We start from the raw sequence: 25,257 nt of genomic DNA on the forward strand, positions 1-25,257 counted from the left end.
GGGAGCTTGGTTGAGGGCCAGCTGCGATCTTCCCCAGGCTGCTGTGTTTGAGGCGGTTGTTGCTAGCGGCAATGGTCAAGATTCCCTTCCAGAAATGGCGCTGCCTTGTAAGCCTGGTCAACTGGGCCTGGCTGGAGAACCTTGGCAGGTGGAGACAAGCCAGAAGTTTTGTCCAGTAGGCAAGAAGGTAGAATGGGCACACACACCTGCAGTATAGTTAAATGGGAGTGTGGCCTAACACTGCCAAACTAAGCAAGCCTACTCAGAATCCTACTGAAGCTTATTCATTGTAAATCCCTGCAAAAGGAGAAGCTGTGGAGCTTGGCCATCCTCTCTCCAGAAACCCCAGCTTTTAACTCCTGAGCCTTTAGAGGGGCAGCTGTTGAATGAAAAGCCACACATGCTCAGAGGCCCTCTTTTCTGTCCAGGTCAACAACCAGTTGGTCCTTGGTTGAAAGGGCACCTTGTGTGAGGAAAGCTTTCTGTTATGCATAAGGGGGAGGAGGATCCTAGTTTGTGATTGGTATTCCATTCCAAATAGCCCATATTCTCCCACCCACTTGCAGCTTTCCTGCTAGGCTCAGCCTGCAAGAAATGCGAGCCAATCCCAAAGGAATCTTGGTTTTTGTTGGAGTAAAGTGCATGCCACAGAGCTATTCCCAGGGCAGCTGTCTAGCTGCAAAGATTGCTGGAACCAGTTTTGGGTTTAAGTTGATTAGAAGCAGTAAAGGATCATGTCTGGTGCTGATAAACTCACCAATTAAGTGATGTGGAAGCAGGGAAAATTCCAGACAATGTTTGACCACTTGCAGGTTGAAGGAAATGGGGGCTATATTATTACTGAGTTGTTTTGCTTTGATTCTCTGGTTCCCCCCTCCTACAGCCTCATCATAAACTGTGTTTAACATAAAAGGAGGCTGCTCAGTTGTGTCTGTTTGAAGTCCACGAATATATATTGATTTGCTCTCTCTTAAAAATCTCTTTAGTTTTCCATCCTGTGCTTTTCGTGCTTCTCTCAGTAAGGTTGCCCTTTCTCTGCTAGACCTCAATTCTGACTGAGATTAAAGCGATCCGGAGGCCTCATTTGGCTTTAGCCCCCTACCGCTCCTTCGTGGGCCCGCAGGAATATTAACTAGGAAGGAGTCTGCTTGCAGGAAGGAGCCTTTGGAACAACTCTGCTCCAGTGTGTCTTTGCTTGTCCTTTGTATAGTTGAAAAATTTTGCCCCAAAGGAGAAGCCATGGCAGAAAGAGGATCGGGAGAATCAAAAACAAGCAGCCAAAGGGAATCACCAGTCTCTGCAAAAACAGAGTTTGAAATTCTATCTCCACAAAGCAGTTAATTTTCTTAATACAGGCCTGCGCAGTTACCAGTTTGAATGTTATAAGGTACACCTGTTGGGTCTGAGGTCTGCACTTAGTGTGTAAGTAGTTGTAAATCCTCCTCAGTTCCCATGTGCAGAATGCCCAGTTCAGATCACACTTATGGTATGGTCAGAAAAAGAACTTAAACCTCTCCCTCCCATGCACACCATTTAGGCTAGGGAAGTACCCAAATATACCTGGGAGGGCCCCTGTTCCACGCCTGCCATGATTCTATCCAAATCAAGCAGTGCGTATGTGGGAATTGAAGGGAACCCTCAAGCCACGTCTGACAGTGATACAGGGTGGGGAATCCAGACCCAACCTGTGTACTCCATAATGTATAAATGAACAAGCATAGTCCACTGGCCAAGAGTTGTGTTTCATCAGGTAATTTTTGCCAACCTAAGCTGCACTCTCACCCTCCAGAAATTTAGCAAGTCCCTTGTGGGCCAACATTCAGCGCTGATTTTTTAAAATTGCTTTCAGTCTTGTAATTAAACAGCTGGCCTGGTCATGAGCTTGGCTAAAGTGGAATCAGCTGCCCAGGGAGGTGGTCTTTAAGCCGCGGCTGGACAAACACTTGGCAGGGAGGCTCTAGGCTGATCCTGCATTGAGGAGGGGGTTGGACTAGATCAGGGGTGGCCAAACTTGCTTAACGTAAGAGCCACATAGAATAAACGCCAGATGTTCAGAGCCACAAGACATGAACAAATATTACATGTTTTTACTGGGAAATTTGCAGATTTGCTTTTTATTAACATTAAAGGAGACTGCCAAAAATAATAACAAAAGTGGTAAAAGCAGATACTGATAATGATATTTATTTGTCCAATGATATTTGTTTGCTAATGGTATTTAGCTTCCCCAGCTGCCCTGCCGAGAGCCGCACAATATGTGTAAAGAGCCGCATATGGCTCCCGAGCCACAGTTTGGCCACCCTTGGACTAGATGGCCTGTATGACCCAACTCTGTCATTCTAGGATTCCATGATCCTGGGGCTGAAGGCAGAGAGGCAACGCTTTTTGCCTCAAATATGCCACCCCTGAGTTCTTAACAGCAGAGGCAGTGACTGAGAGAATATTGCCTTGAAGATGGCATAACTGTGTATATTTCTACAGCAATATTTTTTGCTATCTTTTCCAAAATGATGCTGCACTTTCTCTAGCAAATCTTCTCCTCAGGTGCTGAGGGAAATCACCTCTAAGATGGAAGTCACCATATCCAGTGCATCCAGGTTCCTTGAGTGGATCTTATTAGGTGGTACCATGTTAGAGACATTTCTCTGGTACTCCTCCTTCAGGGACACCCGACTAGCAGCAAAACCTAAACAGAGTTATGCCATTCCAAGCCCACCAGCTTCAAAGGACTTAGAAGGGTATAACTCTGCTTAAGATAGTACTTGGCCAGTTTTGGGAAAGAAAAGATGGTGTTAAGGCCCAAATAACTCAAAGCAACAATGCAAATGTTTTCAGTCACGAAGCTAGCTATGTATGGATTTCTTTTTCCTTTCTACTTGATGAAGAATTCTGTGAAACAAACGCTTGTCTACCCCACATCCTCCCAAGGTAGTTCAACAAAACACATTACTTCACTCAGGGGTATTCCTGCAGCCTAATTATTGCAGTGTCGAGAAGCCAGTTCAAGAGAATGGCTGAATTTTGAAATGTTTATGATGATACATGGTAGGGCTCTTTTCTTATTTGATCCTTTGGGAAAGAATGTCAGGGTGTAAGGAGAGAAGCTCTGCAGCCATTGTACATATTCATAACAGAGTTTCTGTTAATTTTAATGAAAAAGAAATAAGAAAGATCAGTAAAGTCATATCTGAAAAATGCCCCCTATTAACTATTAACTTGTATTCTGCATCTTGATGGAAAAACATTCTTATAAACAACAATATATAAACAATATAAACATTACTAACATTCTTTTAAACTACAATAAGCAACATAGTGCCCTGTTCTTCCTTGCCTTATAATGAACAAAAACAACAGCAACATCAAAACATAATTCCATATGGGCAGCTATGTTAGTCTGTAGCAGCAAAATACTTAACAACTAGTTAAAAACATTCAAGCCTATTTTGGTTCCTCAAAAGACTAGAAACTGACAGCCCAATCCTGTGTGTTAAATAATTAACTGCCACTGAGATCAGTGGGGTTTACACCCAAGTGAGTGCGCACAAGATTGCAGTCTAAATGTTTTACATGTAAGGTGAAGTGCTCAGTGTACTGCAAGACCAGTCCTATCACACACAACACTTTCTGTGGTCTGATTGCAGAATCATAGATGGCATATTGATCATGTTCTTTGAATTCTGGTAACATGCAAACAAATCACTTTGCCAAGAGTTGGACAGGTCTCTCGCAGAGCTTTTGTCTGCCTGCTTGATAAGTGGCTGATTCTTCATGGACCCTCCTTTTGATTTCTTTGATGCTGTGTCCTCTTATGGCAAATTGCATTACCATTTCAGCAGTGAGTGGCATGGATGTTTTCTTGCTGTGCAGCTGCACTGTGCTATTTCTGAACAAAAAACAGGATGATCCTAAGCAGAGTTATACCCTTCTAGATCCAGTGGATTTAGAAGGATGTAACTGTTATGGCCAGCCAGGAAAATGGCACTTATTTTGTTGGTTTTCAATGAATATTTGGTTTGACCATTAGATTTTGCCTGCTGCTAAGATCTTATATGGGAGGGAAGGTAGCATGGTATAGCCTGATAACAAAGCAAGGTTAGTACTTGGAAGAGGGACCACCAAGGAAGACTCTGCAGAGGAAGGCAATGGCAAACCACCTCGGCTTCTCATTTGCTTTGAAAGCCTCTTGCTGGGGTCACCACAAATCGGCTGTGATTTGACTGCACTTTACACACACACAGAGGTATACTCTCAATTTATTTTTTGTCATGCTGTTTTGTGATTTCCAAATTCTGCCATCAGGACTTTACTGGATACCCGAGTGTTGTTAGAACAGCATAACAAAACCCCTGTAATTTCCTCATTCTCAATCCAGAGTGTATTTGTATACACTTTAATGGACCACTGGTGAGGAGATGACTAAGAGGTGATATGACAACCATCTTCAAGTACTTGATGGGCTGACATATAGGGGATGGTATGGAGTTGTTTTCTGTTGCCCCAGATGGTCAGACCAGAACCAACAGGTTGAAATTAAATCAGAAATGTTTTCAGCTAAACATTAGGAAGAACTTCCTGACAGTTAGAGCGGTTCCTCGGTGGAACAGGCTTCCTCGGGAGGTGGTGGGCTCTGGAGGTTTTCAAACAGAGGCTAGATGGCCATCTGACAGCAGTGCTGATTCTGTGAACTTAGGCAGATCATGAGAGGGAGGGCAGGAAGGGTTGCCTCAGTGCTTAGGTCTTGTGTCCCTTTCTTACATGCCCAGGAAAATGCTGATTGACACTTTGGAGCCAGAAAGCAATTTTTCTCCAGGCCAGTTTTGCCAGGGATCCTGGAGGTTTTTTGTCATCTTCTGGGCATGGAACAGCAGTCACTATGATCCCATGATTCTAACCCACTTGCAACTCTTTGCTTCATTTGCAATACCAGATCCCATTTGCCATGCTAAACGGCACTAAAACTGTGATCCTGTCTGCTTCCTTGAGAGTAAGTCCAATTTGAACATATCAGGATTTCTTAATAAACGAATCCTTTACCATCTTACTTAAGTAATTGTTCTAAAGTTCTTGGACTCCATGGAAAGGGAGTTTGTTTCTATGCCTGTGACCCAGTCAGATGCCTCTCGCTAGCTTTATGTATAAAAGGTAAGGTGTTAACCTTTTCTCTGGAGGTTTCAGGAAAAGCAAAATGCGTAGTGGGAATATTTTAGATCTGATAAATACTCCCTCTATGTAAGAGCTAGGAGGTGAGATCTGATGCCCCTAGTTATCTTCCTTAGTATTTTTTTATTCTGTGCTCAGAGATAGATACAGTGCACCCACCATATATTTTAATCTGCAAGTGGTAATCTGTGTCACAGAAACCTTCCATAATTGAGAATAATAGCATATTCCTGGCAGAGGATAGCTCTGAAGGCTATGATTTAGAAGTCCCCTGGGTTTAACACCAGAAAATGCCTTCTGCCATATCTTAACAGCCAGAGAAATAAATTTGTGCCTTCTTTTTTAACCTTTGCAGACGGTGCAAGCCTATCAATGGCATGAACACTTCTGCGGCAGCTTTTGCTGAGAGCCTGTTGTTTGGATAAGGAGAAAAAATCTTACCTCTTGAATGTGTCTCTGAGAAAACCATTGCTGTTTCAGACTACAGCTCAGCGTGGTCCGTGAGCGGGAGCAACCCACCATGAATAAATCACTTCTCTCCTTGACTGGAAACTATTCTATTCAGAATGTCTCAGAAGCGAGTTCCAGACTCTCGCACTTTGAGGATGAAGACTGCCATGTGCCCTTGGCAATGGTGTTCACCTTGGCCCTGGCTTATGGGGCTGTTATCCTCCTTGGCATTTCTGGAAACCTGGCCTTGATCATCATCATCTTAAAACAGAAGGAGATGCGCAATGTTACCAACATCCTCATAGTCAACCTTTCCTTCTCGGACCTCCTCATTACCATCATGTGTCTTCCCTTCACATTTGTATACACTTTAATGGACCACTGGGTTTTTGGGGAGGCCATGTGCAAGCTGAATCCTTTTGTGCAGTGTGTCTCCATCACAGTCTCCGTTTTTTCTTTGGTCCTCATTGCTGTTGAGCGCCATCAGCTGATTATCAACCCCCGTGGCTGGAGACCAAACAACAGACATGCCTACGTAGGAATTGCTGCCATCTGGATTCTTGCACTGGCCTCATCTTTGCCTTTCTTAGTATATCATGTACTCACTGATGATCCATTCACAAATATAACCATAGAGGAATACAAGGGCAAATACGTGTGCTTGGATTCATTTCCTTCAGAGAGTATCAGGCTGTCATACACCACAGCCCTCTTGATCATACAGTACTTCGGACCTCTTTGTTTTATATTTATTTGCTACTTAAAGGTAAGCGAGAATTTGTTTGGGATGTGTCTTCTCTGTCTGGTTTCTCTCTCTTTTCTTTCCAAAGAAAATATTGGTAGGTGACACAGTCCTAGGTCACACAGTTGTTCAATTTTTTTTGTTTCCCCACAGATATACATACGCCTAAAAAGAAGGAACAACATGATGGACAAGATGAGAGACAATAAATACCGATCCACTGAAACTAAAAGGATCAACATCATGCTTATGTCTATTGTGGTTGCATTTGCAGTCTGCTGGCTGCCTCTGACGGTCTTTAATACAGTCTTTGACTGGAATCACGAAATTCTACCGCGTGCAACTTGCAGCCATAACTTGTTGTTTTTAATCTGCCACCTCACAGCAATGATCTCGACCTGTGTGAACCCCATATTTTATGGGTTCCTCAACAAAAACTTCCAAAGGGACTTGCAGGTTTTATTTCGCTTCTGTGATTTTAATGTAAGGGATGATGATTACGAGACGATAGCCATGTCCACAATGCACACAGACATTTCCAAAACCTCGCTGAAGCAATCCAGCCCCATCGCCTTTAAAAAAATCAGTGACAATGACGATGAAAAAATATAATGGAACTGTGATTGAGTTCAAAGGACAAGCACAATCTTATAAAGAAGTGGATCTCTTTCTCTCTTTTCCTCTTATAAGAAACTATACAATTTACTGTCATATAGTTACTGGTTCTTTTCCTTTTTTTCTTTTTGTTGTTGGTAAAAACCAAAACAGTTTTATCTAATTTATAATATAAGAAAAGTTGGACCTCTTTCTGCTTGCAGTTTCCATCAAGTGTTTTTCGGTCTGTTGCCTTGCACATTGATACATTTCTACACTAAGATTTATTCTGTATTTATTTAAAAGGACACACTGTCGTTGGGGATGTTTAAATCCAACCAGGGGGAAAAAAGAATCTCTAATGCTTCACTAAAGCCTACAACATAAAGTCTCTCCTCGTACAGAATTAGGTCGGTGTTATCTGGCCAGCTGTTTTTGTGTTGGAAAAGTACTATATGCCAGGAGCAACAGATTGTCTAGAAGCACTATTCAGAAGCCTACAGATTAAACTAAAACAAATGGCTATGTACAGTTGAATTATTAAAAGGTATAAGTAATATAGGACATAGAACATCAGGATAAACTTAAAAAATAAGTGATGAATTCTGGACACAGTCCAGCTGAATTTCTGCACTAAAGGTGGAAGCCTGAGCATATTTCTAAGGGGGCGAATTGCACAATTCAGTGGAACTGATTTCTGAAATAAGCATGGTTATGATCACACTGCATGTTATGTGGATTTTAGTGAGATTGTTAACCACATGTTTAACAGTTTCCCATTTAATGTAATGGGAATTACGGTGCAATCTTAAATAGAATCACAGTCTTCTAGGCCAGTGGACTTCAGTGGACTTAGAAGGGTGTATCTTTGCTTAGGATTGCATTATTAGTGTGTAACTTTGTCTGACATAACCCTTTGAAACTAGTTATAGTACAGCAACTTTGCTGACAGAAGTATCCATAAACATACCTGATTGACTTTTAGGATAGAAACTAAGTACAGTTCAACTGCAGTGATCATATCACCACACTAAAGCTGAATGAGCATAAGACCAAAATATGATTGATTGTCAAGTAATACTCATCAGAGTCCTAATTTCTGAGGTCCAACATTTGACACAGTCGAGGCATGCTGGATAGTCAAAATGGCCCCAGAACCTGCATTGCATGACTAATATGACACATGACATGGCTGGATCATGTGACGCATCATGTCAGTTCAGTGTTGTAATCCTGCCAAGCCACAGTGGTGAGGCAAGGAGGTGGCAGCAGTTCTCGAACCCTTCCCGTGGCTGCCACTACTTTTTGGCAAGGGCGGTCATTGTCTCCTCGCCAGCCATTGTCTCCTTATGTAGAGTTTACGGTAGCTGCTGTGGTTGTCCAGACCACCCTTGTGAGGGAAAAGAGGCATGCCCATTGTAAAGACAGGTGTGAGCCCAGCAGCTGTTTCCTACCCTCCTCAGACTTGGCCCTCATCTTCAGACCCAAGTAGTGGTGAATACAACAGATTCATTCATGGGTTCCTCCCACCTCACTGCCAGCCAGTGTCATGCCGAGGCCCAGTGGCCCCGTCAAACATGTACTGGCCCCACTGCCTAGAGCAGCGGACCACCAGGAGGTTGTTTGGGAAGTTAAATTTCCAATCCATCCCTGGGATCAGTGCACAGGTTGAGCCTCAGCCTAATGGGCATATGGTTACAAAAGCGATAAGTCTTTGAATAAGACATGTTCCTGATGACCTGATATTGTTCATATCCATTCATTCACTAGCATAATTACATCATCAGGTCATGGACTATGTTCAGACTTCATAGTATACAAATGTATACTATGTATACTAATGCGGTAGCCAGCCCTAATGTAATGCGGTAGCCAGCCCTATCATATAGCTTCTAGTGCATCCATTAAGAATTTTAATTGAAGCCTAATTAAATTGTTTGTGGCTCCTTGTTATCCAGCAACTCTCGTTCATGCACAGAGGCTCCATTGTGCAAGTGGGGGGGGGGCCTGTCCCTTTCACATAAAATTCAGGCATGTTCCATGCATGCAATGGGAATGCCTACGCGGAGCATTTCCTAAATACTGAAATGAATGTGGCACCCCCTTCTCACATAATACTCTGTGCACACTTGGGGTCCTGCAGAGCCTTGACTTGCAGTGTGGAAGTCTACTGTACAGTCCTGTTTATAACAGTCTTGTATCTATTATATTAAAAGGCTTTCCAGCATTTGGTATCTCAAGTTACAAAACTAGATCCATCCTATATCACAGCTACTTTGCAGAAGCAAACCAGAGAGGCTTTGCTTCCATATAGCATTAGGCATCATATCAATGCCATTAAGAAAAGCTTCCATATAATTTTAGTGCCTGTCCATAAAATAAACACTTAGGACACACTGGCCAGCCCTGAGGCTTGTTTACACTGATTTCCTTTGTTTTCATTCACCCTGTTGTGTCAAAGGTGCTTAGTGCAAGAAACAACCAGCCTTCGTATTGGTAATGAATTTTATATACTGTAGATTTGCCAAGAATTAAGGTTATGGAGATGGAAATATTTAGCCTTTTCCCAGGGTTTTGAAAACTAAATTGTGCCTTGTGCAGTATTTTAAATAATGTGATACACAGTGTGTGGTAATAGTGTGCCCTTTATACTAACTTCAATTGAGGTATCACTTTATTTTTGGCATCTTTTCTTACTTTTTTTTTAAAGGCATCAAGACAATTACTGTACATAAAATGTATACAACTGTGCATGCTGGTTCAGCCCTACTTGTTTGAAACTTTGCTTTGTGGTAACCTAATCATTGTTAAGAACAGGGATGTTCATATATTTTTGCTCTCAACCCTGCATCCTGCCCAGTGTACCAAAGGCATTCATTCTGAACAATACGTAGTCTGGCTCTTCATATACTCAGTTCTAAAGTCCAAATAACAGTTTGGGCATGAGCCAGCCCAATGTGAACCCCACCCTTGGCAATTATATTCAGAAGTAAGACCCACCAATTCTAACAGGACTTACTTCCAAGCAAGTGTGCATAAAACTACAGCCTCACAATCATTTAAATTCTGTTAATTCGCAGTGCAATCCTAAACAGAGTTCCACCCTTCTAAGCCCACTGAGTGTAAATCTACTAAGGATTACGTTGTTAATTCTTCCTGTTGTGATCAATGGAGTTCAGAATGGTTTGCTTTCGACTAAATCTACTGTCACTGAAATGGGCAAAAGTATTTTCAGTGCAAGCATGCCGATCAATACTCAGTGTGGGCTAAATTTTTGTGAGATGATTGTGGTCGCACAATTTTGAACTGTTACACTACTTTGAAGGAGTTGCTATATTACTCATAAATTGTGGAAGCACCTACAGTAGGAAGGCATGCAACAGCTATAGCAATCTTCTTTTTTCTACTTGTCTAGTGTAGAACTGTTCTAGGAGGGACATCAATTTTATAGTCATTGAGACTATGTTAGCCTCCGAGGGAGAGGCACTGATTTGATAGACGGGATAGAGTAGCCTGCAAAACTGATATGTGCTGGAGTACCAGTAACCTTATTTCTCCTTGTAGAAGAAGTTCATGCGTTATGCCTGTGTTGGGGTATTCCATTGTAGAGCTTGGATGGATCCAATGAGCAATTTACAGTCATGGCCAGAGACTTGCTGTAGTCCAGTGGAACATTTTTAAGAACAGCTCACCTCCCCATCCGCTACTATAACACAGATTGTTTTTGACACTCTCCATTTCAGCAAGCTGTTTGCCATGGACTGTCAATGTGTGTCAGAATCCCGAGAGAAATTTTAAAAACTCTAAAGCTACCTTAGATTCATAGGCCTAGCTTCACATCCTTCCCCCCTCCAATTTTGGCTTGGTTTTTTTCCAGAAGCAATGTATATTAACATGGCAAAAAATGTTTGGATTGTGCTGCTTAAAATGGCACTGAGGAATTCTTTTAAGGGAACATGAGCTAGTGTCAGTACTTTTCCTGGAAAATTAGCAACATTGACTTGACTGCAACTAGACAAGATGGCAGCAGATGTGTGTGTTAGAACAACAAGTCTGTCACGTTCTTGTAAAGCTGGGCAGGGAATGAGATTTAGAGGGGACGAATGGCAGATGGGCGCTGAATCTTTCCCATGGCTTCCTTTTTGCCTCCCTGCATCTCATCCCTCAAGCCAAGCCCAGGCAAACCTGGCAAAATCCCAGGAGCCTCTTCTGTAGCTTGGGCGAGCAAAGCTACTGTTAAGATGCAGGTGGAGGTGGCTAAACTAAGCAGTGAGTTAGCTGGGTGATATTGCCTTCAATCCAGGATCTGTGGAGAAGAGCCTTCTGATCTCACAGTTATAAAGGGGGGGGGGTGATTCTGAAATAGAGTAAGATACTGGCCTATATCCAGTTCAATGCTCTTCAGACTTCAGAAGAGCAGGCTGCTATTTCCACTGATTTCCCCCTCCCACTTCAAACCACCACTTGCCCCCTATACTGTTCCTGAGGGTCTGCTGACCCCCAGAAACAAAACCGAGGGTGGGAGATTCAGTGAAGTTCATGTGGGAGGGGGATGCAGGAAGACTGCGCTCTGCAAAATCTGCAGATGGTAGGATAAAGTGCAATAGGATTACAGTCTGCTCTTGATCGTGTGATGTGCGGTTTCAGCAAACAAGTCGTAGTTGGCGGGTGGGATGGCTCAGAAACATTTTAATTCACCCGAGGAAGCAAGAAAGCTTGAGCCAGCTTGGTCCTGACTGTGTTTCTCTTGACCAGGCTCAGAGACTGTACATCCAGTTGGGGGAAACATGGCTGGGATACTAATTTTGAAGGATCAGTGTAGCAGCCTTCATCTACTTTATGTGGGTCTCTACCCACCCTCCTATATAGCTGTGTGGCAGACCTATATTCCAATACACTGGTCAGCTGCCATTTTAAGTAATCACATCCTCAACAGAAGAGGCTGTCTGGATGCAGTCTTAAGAGTTAATGCAATCAATAAGACAAATATCTTTAGTCCTCAGCCCTTGCAGGAGGGTATAGCCTCTGAGAGCTCTCCAAGTAGTCTGAGGGTCAAACTACACTTTCAGATTTATTTGTTTTAAGAGTTGGGTCTGAGTTCCCTCCAGCCACTGAGGAGTTGCACGGAACAGCTTTTAAAAACTAAAAGAGACCCCAAATGGGCTCAGAGTGCCAATGCAGGGGGAGGAATGGCTCCTGCTTTTCTCCCCAAGCTATCTTCCATGCTGAAACAGTGCTGGGAGGAGTTATTTCCCCATTGTTTTGCTGCTTCATGTGCACAGTGACTCCCCCTCAGTGCGGTTTCCATGTGGGAAAATGGCTTGGGAGGGAAGGCAGGAGTCATTCCTCCCATGGTGATAACATTCTGAGCCCATTTGGGCTCTCCTTTATTTTCTAAAAGCCATTCCCGGCAACTGTTTTGTGGCTTTGAGGAACCCGGACCCAGCTCTTTAAAAACCCAAATGTGTAGTTTGACCCTCAGTCACAGAAGATTAGACACTTGAGATGAACAACCTTGTATCCTGTTTTATTTTTTAACTTGAAAGGCATTTGCTAGGTTGTTTTCTGAAGGGAGGACCCATTACAATGAATAAAGCACATCATACTTTTCCTTAATGGCTCATCTCTAATTAGTTAACTTATTTCAGGTATTTAAAAAACAAGCAGAATGAGACAGGGGCAATAGTATATGATTAATTATTTACATAGCCTCCCTCCCTCTGCAGTTGCATTGGTTTTTTTGCAAGTAATAAATCTAGGGAAAGAAAGATGCATGCAATATCCATTCCAACATTATTTCTTTTTAAAAATATTTTGGAGCCATCCCCAAATAAATTCAGGCAATTGGCTATTGTCTCTGATTTTACAGCATGTGTCACAGTACGATAATGTTCTTGTACAATAGAGATTATTCCTGCAGCTAAAAGGAATTTGGTTGGATGTTGGGGAATGATAAGGAAGGGGTGCTGAATTATAGTCATAAGGATAAATTGCACTGAAAGGGTTTTTTTTCCCCCTCATCCCTGATCTAGATCAAAATAACAAGAGGTGGCTCCATGGTGTGTGTCTCACTTCTGTATTACATTGTGTTTGCTTCTAGATTAAAAAAAATAAACATCTGATCCGTCTTTAGATTGTGTTTAAAGGAGCCTTTTTTGCTAAAGTTTGAGAAGTCAGAGAAAGTTAACAACAGATCGATGCAGCCAATCTGTATTTTGTATGAGCAAATTTTCTTTTCGTTAAAGCAGAATAATAAATGAACCATAAGAAAGCAATGGTCTTTTTTTAAAAAAAGACATTGGTGAGAATAATTTAAAATCTTATAATCAAAACATCCTCACCCATCATTTAGGCCCTTAAGTAGCCAGGAGGTGATAACAGAGAGTCCACCACTTGCCTGCTGCAGCAAATGAACCTTCTCCACGCAAACACTGTGGTATGGAAAGCCTCAGCTGCTGAAGTGCTATACAGGAGCCCTGCCAGAGGGAAAGCGACCTCATTTTACCAAGGTTTTTTGAAAAAAGAGATGGGTTTAGGACTGGAGGTGATGCTCATTGCCTCCAGCACTGCCATTGGCCACAAGGGAGCTTGTGGTGCATCAGCTCCCTCTTCATCATGCTGCCTTAAACAGTTGCTTCAGCCTTCTCACTTTAATCGGTCAAGAGCCTACAGGTCAGGCCCGTAACCAGTGTGTGTGTGGGGGGTGCTGCAATCTCCCCCCCAATCTTTCCCTTTAAGTCAGCGCCACCACCCTCTTTGCATGGATCACCGTTTCCCCCACTGCTTTTGGAATAAGGCTTGAAGCTGGACTCAGTAGGTGGCTCCCCCAGCTGCTTGAGAGCACTGGAGGTGGTGCGGCTGCCCATTTCCTTGTCTGAGCTGGGGAGGCTGGTGGTGCCCGTCACATTGCTCACCACTGCCACCCCATGCTTGCAGCCTCTGCCGCCAAACAGAGTGCAGCTGGCCCCTGCCACGGATGCAGGTCGGTGCCACGGGGCTGTCAGGCTCACCGGGCCCCTTTAAAGCCTGCCAAGAAAGGGGGTAGTTGCCATGGAGTCCAAAGGGATTCTGGAACTTCTGTGTGATTATTGAGCACTCAACAGGATTTCTTTTTGGGAACCTGAGCCTTTAACAGGCAAACAATATAAAAGATGGGGCAGTGTGCCAATTTCCCACCACCACCTTTTTTGGGTATAAAAGTTAACCCCCAGCCATGAAATCTTGTGATCTTATTTAATTTAACTTAATTAGTGCCCCTGGTACCCTGCTGGGAAAAAATCCTGTCTGCTAGGGGTTATACTAGACCCAGCATTACTGCTGCAAAAGCAAATTAATGCAGCTGCAAAAAACACTGTCTACTAACTCAGTTTAGCCTGGAAGATGGCCCCCTACTTTGCCTTGGCCGATCTAGCCACCTGGATCCATGCCATGGCAACATCAAGACTATACTACTGTAATGCACTCTACATAGTGTCCCCTCAAAGTCCACTCGGAGACTCCAGTTGGTACAGAAAACCACAGGAGCTATTCAGGACGGGGCTAGGTAGGGTATGCAATATTACTTCCAATCTGCATTCACTCCATTGGCTGCCCATCAGTTACTGGGTTCAATTCAATGCATTAGCTGTTTTACAAAGCCCTTCATGGCCTTGGACCCTGATATTAGTGGGACTGCCTGCCCTCCTATGCTCTCTGTCACAACAGCACTCATCTGAGCAGGGTCTTTTACAGGTGCCATCCTGCAAATGGGCAAGATAAACAATTGCCCAGACCCGTGCGTTCTTTTTTGTGATCCCCGTCTTATTAAATGGCCTGCCTGATAAGGTCAGGAAGGCTCCCATTCTCCTGGAACTCTGCAAACTGTGCAAAACTGAATTATTCAGGAGGGCATTCTTACACAGGTAATAGGGTCATACTACAACAGAATGGTTCAGAAAGATCCTTTAGGAAATAGAAAGGGACTGCAGACGATATCACAAACTATCTGTTGCTATAAATATTATCCTATTATATAATTTATGCATTGTTTAATATGCCATGTTAATATTTATGCTTATTTCAGCTTTGTTAAGTCCCCCCCCTTTGTTGTAATTTCCGAATTCTAATCCGACTACGTTGCTTTAGGATGTCACATCCTAAACACTGCCATCGACTTACACCGTATACTTCGCCTTGAGTCTCAGTAAGAAAAGCAGACTATAAATGATGTAAATAAATCAGTGGCAGAACCAGCCCTGGAGATAAAGCCTAGGTCCAAAGGAGCCAGGAGCCAGAGGAGTGAAGACAAAGCCAATGCCTTTATGTTTGACGTGTCTTTCACTGATGTCCTATTCATGCAGGTCCCTTGTAACTAGGATTGTCAAATCTGAAGAGGGCTCCTTTCTCTTCAACAGTCAGCAGGTGATAATGTTTGGCTCCATGCCAGGAAAAGCTTTAGCGGCTGTTCAGATCTCTGGTAAGCAATCAGAAGCAAGCCAGCCGGGTTTTGGGCCAGCTAGTAATCCTGCTTGTGGCCCAAATCATTGACTATCAGGATATTGAGCACTACTGGCATACTAAGTCTTGTTTGCCTTCAGAATAAATGCATAAATAATCACAGGAATGAACCTGAGCCAGCAGGAAAGGCAGAGACAAGACCCAGAGACACATATATATCACAGTGATTCATAAGAGATTATTACACCCTTTTTGTAGCTATAAGCATCTATTAACTACTCTTCTAGATGTGTCCAGTCTTTTGTCTCTTGGAAATCTCTGGGTGGTACAGAAATGATTGACACATTGTCAGGCATTGTATACCAAAAGCTTGAAAACCAAGATGTCTTGGCAAGGTAGTCAAGAGGGTTTTTTTGCCATCCATGCAGCATTGTGTCTTATCAAGGCCCACAGTTCCTGTCACTTTCCTCTATACATCTCCAAAAATATGTCCCCCCAAATTCTGCTGTTTGGCTGCTGCCCAAAATGACAATTTGTTGTTGTTGTTCAGTCACACAATCAAGTCCGACTCTTTGCGTCCCCATGGACCACATCACGCCAGGCCCTCCTGTCTTCCGCCATCCTCCAGAGTTTGCTTAAATTCATGTTAATCAATAACACTGTCTAACTATCTCATCGTTTGCCGTCCCCTTCTTCTTTTACCTTCAATCTTTCCCAAAATCAGGGTCATCTCCAGTGAGTGCTCTCTTCTCATATGGTGGCAAAAGTATTTGAGCTTCAGTTTCAGTATCTGACCTTCCAGGGAACAGTCAGGGTTAATTTCTTTTAGGATTGACTGATTTGATCTCCTTGCAGTCCAGGGGACTCTCAAGAGACTTCTCCAGCCCCATAATTCAAAAGAATCTATTCTCCAGCACTCAGCCTTTCTATGGTCCAACTCTCGCAGCCACACATTACTACTGGGAATACCATTGCTTTGACCATATGGACTTTTGTTGACAGGGTGATGTCTCTACTTTTTATTATGCTGTCTAGGTTGGCCATAGCTTTCCTCCTAAGGAGCAGGTGTTTTTTTTAATTTCATGGCTGCAGTCACCGTCTGCAGTGATCTTGGATCCCAGGTACGTAAAGTCTGTCACTACTTCCATGACTTCTTCTATTTGCCAAGGGTTGATGGGGCTGGATGCCATGATCTTAGGTTTTTTTGATGCTGAGTTTCAATCCACCTTTTGCACTCTCCTCTTTCACCCTAAGCAAGAAGTTCTTTAGGTCCTCTTCACTTTCTGCCATTAGAGTGGTATTATCTGCATATCTGAGGTTGTTGATTTCCCCACAGCAATCTTAATTCTGGCGTGATTCATCCAGGCCAGCATTTCACATGATGTACTCTGCATATAAATTAAATAAGCAGGGTGACAATATATATCCTTGTTGTACTCCTTTTCCGATGTTAAATAATCAGTTGTTCCATATCCGGTTCTATCACTTCTTGACCCTTATACAGGTTTCTCAAGAGACATGTGAGATGATCTGGTACTCCCATCTCTTTAAGGACTTGCCACAGTTTGTTGTGATCCACACAATCAAAGGCTTTAGTGTAGTCAATGAAGCAGAAGTAGATGTTTTTCTGGTACTCCCTTGCTTTCCCCATAATCCAGCGAATGTTGGCAATTTGATCTCTAGTTCCTCTGCTTCTTCGAAACCCAGCTTGTACTTCTGGCAGTTCTCTATCCACATACTGCTGAAGCCTAGCTTGTAGGATCTTGAGCATGACCTTGCTAGCGTGTGAAATGAGTGCAATTGTGCGATAGTTTGAACATTCCTTGGCATTGCCCTTCTTTGGGAGTGGAATGTAAACTGACCTTTTCCAATCCTGTGGCCACTGTTGCATTTTCCAAATTTGTTGGCATATTGAGTGCAGCACTTTAACAGCATCTTTTAAGTCTTTGAATAGCTCAGCTGGGATACCATCACCTTTGCATTCCAGGGTGTCTGGCTCGAGGTCAGTGATCACACCATCATGGTTGTCAAGGACATTGAGGTTTTTTTTTTTTTAATAGTTCTTCTGTGTATTCTTCCCATCTCTTTCTAATCTCTTCTGCTTCTGTTAGGTCCCTACCATTTTTGTCCTCTATCGTGGCCAGCTTTGAACGGAATGTTCCATTGATTTCTCCAATTTTCTTGAAGAGATCTCTAGTCCTTCCCATTCTATTGTTTTCCTCTATTATTTTGCATTCTTAATTCAGAAAGGCCTCCTTATCTCTCCTTGCTGTTCTCTGGAAATCTGCATTCAGTTGGGTAAATCTTTCCTTTTCACTGTTGCCTTTTGCTTTCCTGACAATTAGAAAATGTAATTCAACTCGCCTCTGCTGTCTCTGACTACTAATTTTTAAAAACCTTTTCTCAAATATTTTATGCTCTTATCATGTTTTATCTTTCTGCTTTAAAATGTCATTCTTCTGTTACATACATTCTGTTACATATATATGTGTGTATACACACACACACTCACACACACGACCATATCCTGGAGCATAATGACTAAGAATGTCCCTTGTTCAAATCTTGACTCTGTGATGAATTCACTAGGTGGTTTTAAACTGAAGAACTCTTTCAGCTCCCCCCCCCCATGCCAACATCTGCACTCTGTAGATGCAAATACTTACAGCACAATCCTATGCAGGTTGGATCCCCTATGTTCAACAGGGCTTACTTCCAAGTAAGTGTGCATAAGCTTGCAGCTCTTCTTTCCTAACTTTATATGGTTATTGTAAGAATTACCAAGATAATGCAACTTTGGAGATTCTGAAATGTTATATACATTAATAAGTATTATTGTTTCCCAGATCCTCACCAACTGAAAGTATTTTCTGTATTTTCTGGCTTGCAATACAAGAAGCTGACTTTTACAGCAAGGCACAGGAGATTGTTATAGAAATATACAGCGATAGTGCCTCTGCCTTATAGTATATATGCCACCTGTGCCAAATCAGATGTTTTAGGAATTGCCAGTTTCTAGAATTCAATTTCTTCTTTTGTATTCTGATTGCACTTTAGCCTATTAAATTACCATTATACTCATGACTCCCATTATACTGTATTGCTGAATATGTTGCTCCCATTCATTTGCCAACCATTAGATGAATAATACGGTTAGTTATATGTGTAACACTTTCTGTTTCAAAGGGCTACATAAACACTAGTTAATTAGGCCTTACAATAATGGTGTGAGTAAAAGTGCTATTATTCAATTTCTCTAACTGAGCAACTGACATCCTAATACTGATAATGAAACTGTATCACAATGGAATATTTTTCATGTACTTGCGCAGATACTGTTGGGGTGTTTGGAGGCCATATGTTAATTTGTCTATCGATACCTATCCCACTCTTCCTCCAAGGAGCTCAAAGGGACATACATGGCTCTCACTTCTTCTGTTTGTCCTCTACAACATCTCTGTGAGGTTGGTCATGATGAGAGATGGCACTATCCTGTTTAATAAAGGAAACAGGGATGTAACCACTGTATTTTTTAAATAGCAAAGGTTCCAGCCTCCTCCTTTCCCCTCAAGTAAAACTCCTTTACATTTTTAACAGAACCATATTATTCTTCATGTATAGCATTGCAAGTCTACTCCTGTGCCTTTAGCAGCTGACACTCACAAATTCAACAGGTGAAATTTTTTCAAGGCATGTAAATAAGGGAACAATTTTACCTACTCAGTTTTGAGCATCTCACTGGGGGGAAAAGCCACAGGAACAGAATCACCGATAGGTAGTTTCAGAGCGACAACCATGAATCAGTAGTTTAATCAACTAAAACTATGAAATTAGGTGATTTATCACTGGGGACCTGTTTTAATTAATGATGTTGAGGGCATAAAAGCACACTTGTTTGTCTGCTGATGTTATTTTGTTTCTGTTGTATTACTTTAATAACAGTTGAAAAAGCCGATATTTAAGATTAAGTTACACTTCCTTCAATATCTCAAAAAAGATCCTGATATAGTGGTTTTGGTACTCCACACATTTTATTTGGATTCATTAATGAATGTACTAATCAGTTAAAATGCCAATGACTAATCAAGTTAACATTTTGCTTATGATTCAGAACATTTATTTAAATCCATTTAATTGGTTAACTTTTTGATTAAATCCATTTAATTAGTAAACATTTTAGTCAACATTTTTTAATCAGTTGGCAGCCTTTCACTTTTCAGTGAAAGCTGTTCATATGGTCCACTACAGTGGTGAAAGAGTGATGTATTTTGGTAATTATAAGGCAACAAAACATTCATTCTAGTTAATTCTTTCAATTTTGTAATGTGGTTTTTATGGGGGAGAAATTCTTGTAAGAGCTCTTCCTTGTTGTAGTACCTGAATAGGACCAGCAGGGGGAACACCAGGGACTGTGAACTGCCACTACAGGCTCTTATCCCGAATCCAAACCCAGATCTGCTAACACCCTTTACTAAGATCAACCAAAATGACACAAAACAGTATGCAAACTTTTAAGTACTTCAGAACTATCAATCAGACAGGATGATACAGGGAAGGAGCAGATAGAAAAAGATGCGTAAGGCCAAGGTTGAGGTCTTTTCTCTGCTCAAGTTTAGAATGTCCTGCAGTCTCCATAGCTACTGGGTGGAGCGACTTTTGTTGTTCAGTCGCACAGTTGAGTCCGACCCTTCGTGACCCCATGGACCAGATCACGCCAGGCCTTCCTGTCTTCCGCCGTCCTCTGAAGTTGGCTCAATTTCATGTTCGTTGCATCTATGACACTGTCTAACCATCTCATCCTTTGCCGTCCCCGTCTTCTTTGACCTTCAGTCTTTCCCAGCATCAGGGTCTTCTCCAGTGAGTGCTCCCTTCTCATTTGGTGGCCAAAGTATTTGAGCTTCAGTTTCATTATCTGGCCTTCCAGGGAACAGTCAGGGTTGATTTCTTTTAGGATTGACTGATTTGATCTTCTTGCAGTCCAAGGGACTCTCAAGAGTCTTCTCCAGCACCAGAGTTCAAAAGAATCTATTCTTCAGCGCTCGGCCTTCCTTATAGTCCAACTCTCGCAGCCATACATGACTACTGGGAATACCATTGCTTTGACCATGTGGACTTTTGTTGGCAGGGTGATGCCTCTACTTTTTATCATGCTGTTTAGGTTTGACTAGCAGGTTGCATAGTTGGCATTCTGGGAAGAAGAGGGTAAAATCATGGCAATTCCCTTAAAAGGCTAAGGACAGAAGAAAAAGTTCTTATATTTGTAATGCTTGAGATTAATTTTAATTGATGTACAAGATAAAGAATCACTGGAAATCAAGATGGGTACCTGTGTTACTGAACAGTGACTTACGAAAGCTCACAGTGACTCACGAATGCCACACATTTTGTTAGACTTTAAGGTGCTATGGGACTCTGGCTCTTTTCACTGGAAATCAGATAGAGTAATGTTACCTAGTTTGGGGAGAGGCACGCTATCCCATCAACTTAGTCCATTCCCAGGTCACTTTTGTCCAGTTGAAGAATCCCATCACATAAGTGCACGAGGAACCATGAGGAACCTGAAAGAAAGATTATTTATAGTTCTATGCTAGAGAGCTGATGCTACGATAAAACTGTCAGTTGTCTTCTTCTCTTTGTTCTTCTGTTTTTGCTGCAACAGAATACACATATAGCCTTTTAGAATTTGTACACAAGAAGAAGAAGAAGAGGAGGAGGAGGAGGAGGAGGAGGAGGAGGAAGAAGAAGAAGAGTAGGAGATTGGTTTTATACCCTGCCCTTTACTCAGAGTCTCAAAGCGGCTTACAAACTGCTTTCCCTTCCCCTCCCCACAACAGACTCCCTGTGAGGTGGGTGGAGCTGAGAGAACTTTGAGAGAACTGCTCTTTCAAGAACAGGTCTGACAAAACTATGGCTTGCCCAAGCAGCTGCAAGTGGAGAAGTGGGGAATCAAACCCAGTTCTCCCAGATTAGAGTCCACGCATTTAACCGCTACACCAAACCAAAGTTGGTATGAAGCACAGAATTTTTTTTAATTCTGAATTCTAATATTCTCTCCCCCCCCCCAGTCAAAGATATCAGGGGCACTTATAAATAAGTGAAGAATAGTGTGAGATAAAAAACTTTTGCAGCTGAAATAAATGTAGTCCTTTGATTACAAACAAGTCAAATTTATCTACATTTGAACAAAGTGCAAAGCACTGCTGAAATGTTCCACAAAAATTAGTTGATTAATTGCATGACTTTTGGTCAATTAATAAATCACTTGATTAAATCTCTGTAACTTTGCATGAGCAAAAACAGTTGTTCTGAAGCAAATAAAGAATAGTGGTTGTGATACTAACTAAGGCACACATGTTGCAAAGTACATCCCCAGAAGAGGGATTCCCCCTTCGCTTACCTACAAGATGGAATGCCTCTTCTAAGGCTCCTTTCACATTACCATTCTAAACTGGTTGTTATCGTTGTTGGTCCAGTTCTGAGTAAAGCGAAATACAGGGATGGGAGTTTCATACAGCGAATTTCATTCCATTAGTGAGCTGAACTTTTTCTCCTGCCCCTTTTCCCTGTGTGATCTTCCTCGAACCTTTTTTTTTTTTTTTTTAACATTCTAAGTTGAGCACTGTGGTGCTGGACCAATATAGCACTTCTCAACGTATCTCAGTGGTACCAAGGCATCTCAATGGTGCTGCTGTAGCACTGAAGAACCTTTTAAAAAAAGTTTGCAGATGATTGCATGGCAAAAAAGGGTGGCGGCGGGGGGGAGAAGCACGGCACTACTGGAAGTACCGCAGACATTTTAAATCGCACACCACAGCAATTCAGGAGCACGAAGAAGACAGAAGAAAGCAATTTACCTCAAGAATGGCTCAACCATGCTTTGCTAACTGGATGCAAGTAGCTTTGTTTGGTGTAGAGCTAGTTTGATGAAGTGGTTAGGAGTGCTGACTCTGATCTGGGAGAACCAGGTTTTATTCCCCACTCTTTATTCTCTTCTTTTTCTCTTTGTATGAAAAAGTAAATAAAACCCATTAGCATCTGGTTGCTAAAACAGCTGTGTCTGAAGTGACACAAAACATCGGTTAGCAACCACCTACCAAAATTGATTTCAAAGGCAGTCTGAAAAGGGCCTAAGATGGTGCTGAGCTCATTGTTTGATTAATTTGATATATTAGTCAATAAAATATTATTTGCTGATTAATTGACTGATGCTCCAATCCGAAGAACACTTTCCTTGGAGTAAGGCCCACTGAGTAGGCCTGCTCAAGGACTGTTCCTTCTATGTTATATCCCTAAAAAAAACCCAGTTTACCGCAATGGCACAAAACTAAATGTCCTTTCCCTATATCAAATACTGTTTTGCAGCTGTGCAAATATTGAAGGTTTATTTTCTTTGTGCACTAAAAAAACAATGACCATATAATTTTTACATAGTACTCAAAAGCCTTGCATCGATTCAAGTCTCATTGACACCGATGGAGTTGTGTAAACAATGAGTTTTATGACGCAATCCTAAACAGCGTTATACCCTTTTAAGCCCATGTAGTTAAACTGGTTTAGAAAGATGTGACCCTGCTCAGGATTGCATTGCTAAGGATTGACTTTTTTGGCAATTATATAAATTGAGATTGCAATTTATCTACAATCATCATAGCCCAAGTTCCCCCCAGTTGCTGATACTATCTAATGAAAAGTATAATCCAATTTCCTCTCTTAGCTTCCATTTGCCAATGAAATGACCCATTCCACCAATCTTAATGTTTCCCATCTGCAACTGAGGACAATTCATTCATCGATTTGTACTTGAGTAAAGAAATGATACAGCTACACATAGATCCGTTACAAAGAGTGCATACAAAGATTATTCAGTGGCACTCCCTTCAAAAAACACGTCAATTTGGGTCTAATTCAGTCCTTCCAGGTAGATGCTCCAGTGTAATCTAAACTAAACTCGGGCTGCGGTCACACGGAGCATTAGGCACGCTAGAGAGACGGAAGATAGGCAGATTTTCCGGGCGCGATCTCACCGCCACATCTGGGAAGCGTAGAGTTCCCGTGGCTCACCCGAGGCTTCACTCCGAAGATGCGCGGTAAAAAACTAGTACCTCCGAGGTACTAGTTTCCGGAAACCGTGGGGCATGGGCGGGCATCTGATTGCGTTTCCGGTTGTAGTTCTGGCGCCCGCCCATGTCCCCTCGCAAAAAGGTGTTTCCCCCTCAAGTCTCCACGGATGCGCACAAGCACCCAACAGAGCATGCACACACTTTAGTTTAAAAAACAACAACACAACCCCGTTTGCCCCGCGGCCCCGCTTCTTTGCAGCGCTGCAGGAGTGTCCTGTGATCAGCACCTCCCCCCTAACCATGGGACCTCCACGGGACGTCTGCTCGCGTAACCACATGTTATTTTGCCCCGGGGCAAACAGCCACACTTCCCCCCTGCATTTTCCGGCCCGTATGACCGGGGCCACAGGTATCTTTTTTGTTACATTCTTACTTCACCTTTCCTCAAAGGAACTCAAAGTGGAACACATAGTTCCTCCCTCCCATGGCTACCATTTTATTCTCACAACAACCCTATGAACTAAATTAGGCTGAGAAAGAGTGATGGATTCCAGGGCACCCCGGAAGGATCTTGGCAGAGTGCAGATGTGAATCCAGGGTTCTCCAGCTCTTGTGTGACATTCTCACCACTACACTGGTTCTCAGACCGTGCAGTGTCTCTCCCTTCACTTGAGAGAGCCAGTATGGCCTAGGTGGATACAGTGATGGTAACTTGAGGAAGTGAGAAATCCACCTCTTACATGGGCTCTCTTTATAGCTTTGAGCAAGCCACAAAATGGAAATAATAATTGCTTCCCTCACTGCAGTGAATGCCTTGATGGGAGTTCTGATTCCTGGGTACTTCAACTGACACCTTTCTGTGGGCAGTTCTGGTCACCACACCTTAAAAAGGATATTATAGCTTTGGAAAAAGTGCAGAAAAGGGCAACTCGAATGATAAAAGGGCTGGAACACTTTCCCTATGAGGAAAGGTTAAAGCGCTTAGGGCTCTTTAGCTTGGAGAAACGACTACTGAGGGGTGACATGATTGAGGTTTATAAGATTATGCATGGGATAGAGAAGGTAGAGAGAGAGGTACTTTTCTCCCTTTCTCACAATACAAGAACTCGTGGGCACTCCATGAAATTGCTGAGCGGTCGGGTTAGAACGGATAAAAGGAAGTACTTCGTCACCCAAAGAGTGATTAACACATGGAATTCACTGCCACAGGAAGTGGTGGCAGCTACAAGCATGGACGGCTTCAAAAGGGAATTAGATAAGCATATGGAGCAGAGGTCCATCAGTGGCTATTAGCCACAAGGTATAGATAGGGACTCTGGGGCAAGTGATGCTCTGTCTTCTTGGTGCTTGGGGGGGGTCAACAGTGGGAGGGCTTCTAATGTCCTGGCCCCACTGGTGGACCTCCTGATGGCACCTGGTATTTCTGGCCACTGTGTGACACAGAGTGTTGAACTGGATGGGCCTTTGGCCTAATCCAACATTAGATGGATCTCTTATGTTCTTATGACAGGGAAATCTTCTGTTGACAGTCTTCTGTTGACTATGAGGTGGAAGGCTTGGCTCCCAACAGTGAAGACACTTTTTTTATGACAGTCTTCTGTTGACTATGAGGTGGAAGGCTTGGCTCCCAACAGTGAAGACACTGTTTTTACATAGACAAAGTATGACAACTAGACCATCCCTCCATCTTGTGAAGATCAGCATTGATTAAAGCAGGCTTACAAATCTCTTTGGTACTGCCATATACAAGGTTCCTGGAGTAGGCCAAGATGTCTTATAGGCTCTTCTATAATGCTGCTTTTCCCCAGCAGG

At 42.6% G+C, this 25,257-nt stretch overlaps 1 protein-coding gene across 1 annotated transcript; it reads left to right on the forward strand.

The window, feature by feature from the left end:
- Nucleotides 1-5,683: 5,683 nt before the first annotated feature.
- On the forward strand, nt 5,684-6,967 carry NPY1R (neuropeptide Y receptor Y1). The gene is made up of 2 exons (XM_015429125.1): nt 5,684-6,379; nt 6,509-6,967. Exons 1-2 carry the CDS (start codon nt 5,684-5,686, stop codon nt 6,965-6,967), a joined length of 1,155 nt encoding a protein of 384 aa, XP_015284611.1.
- Nucleotides 6,968-25,257: the final 18,290 nt, after the last annotated feature.

This window comes from Gekko japonicus, unplaced genomic scaffold (assembly GCF_001447785.1).
Source record: "Gekko japonicus isolate JY-2015 unplaced genomic scaffold, Gekko_japonicus_V1.1 scaffold2156, whole genome shotgun sequence".
Lineage (NCBI taxonomy): Eukaryota > Metazoa > Chordata > Lepidosauria > Squamata > Gekkonidae > Gekko > Gekko japonicus.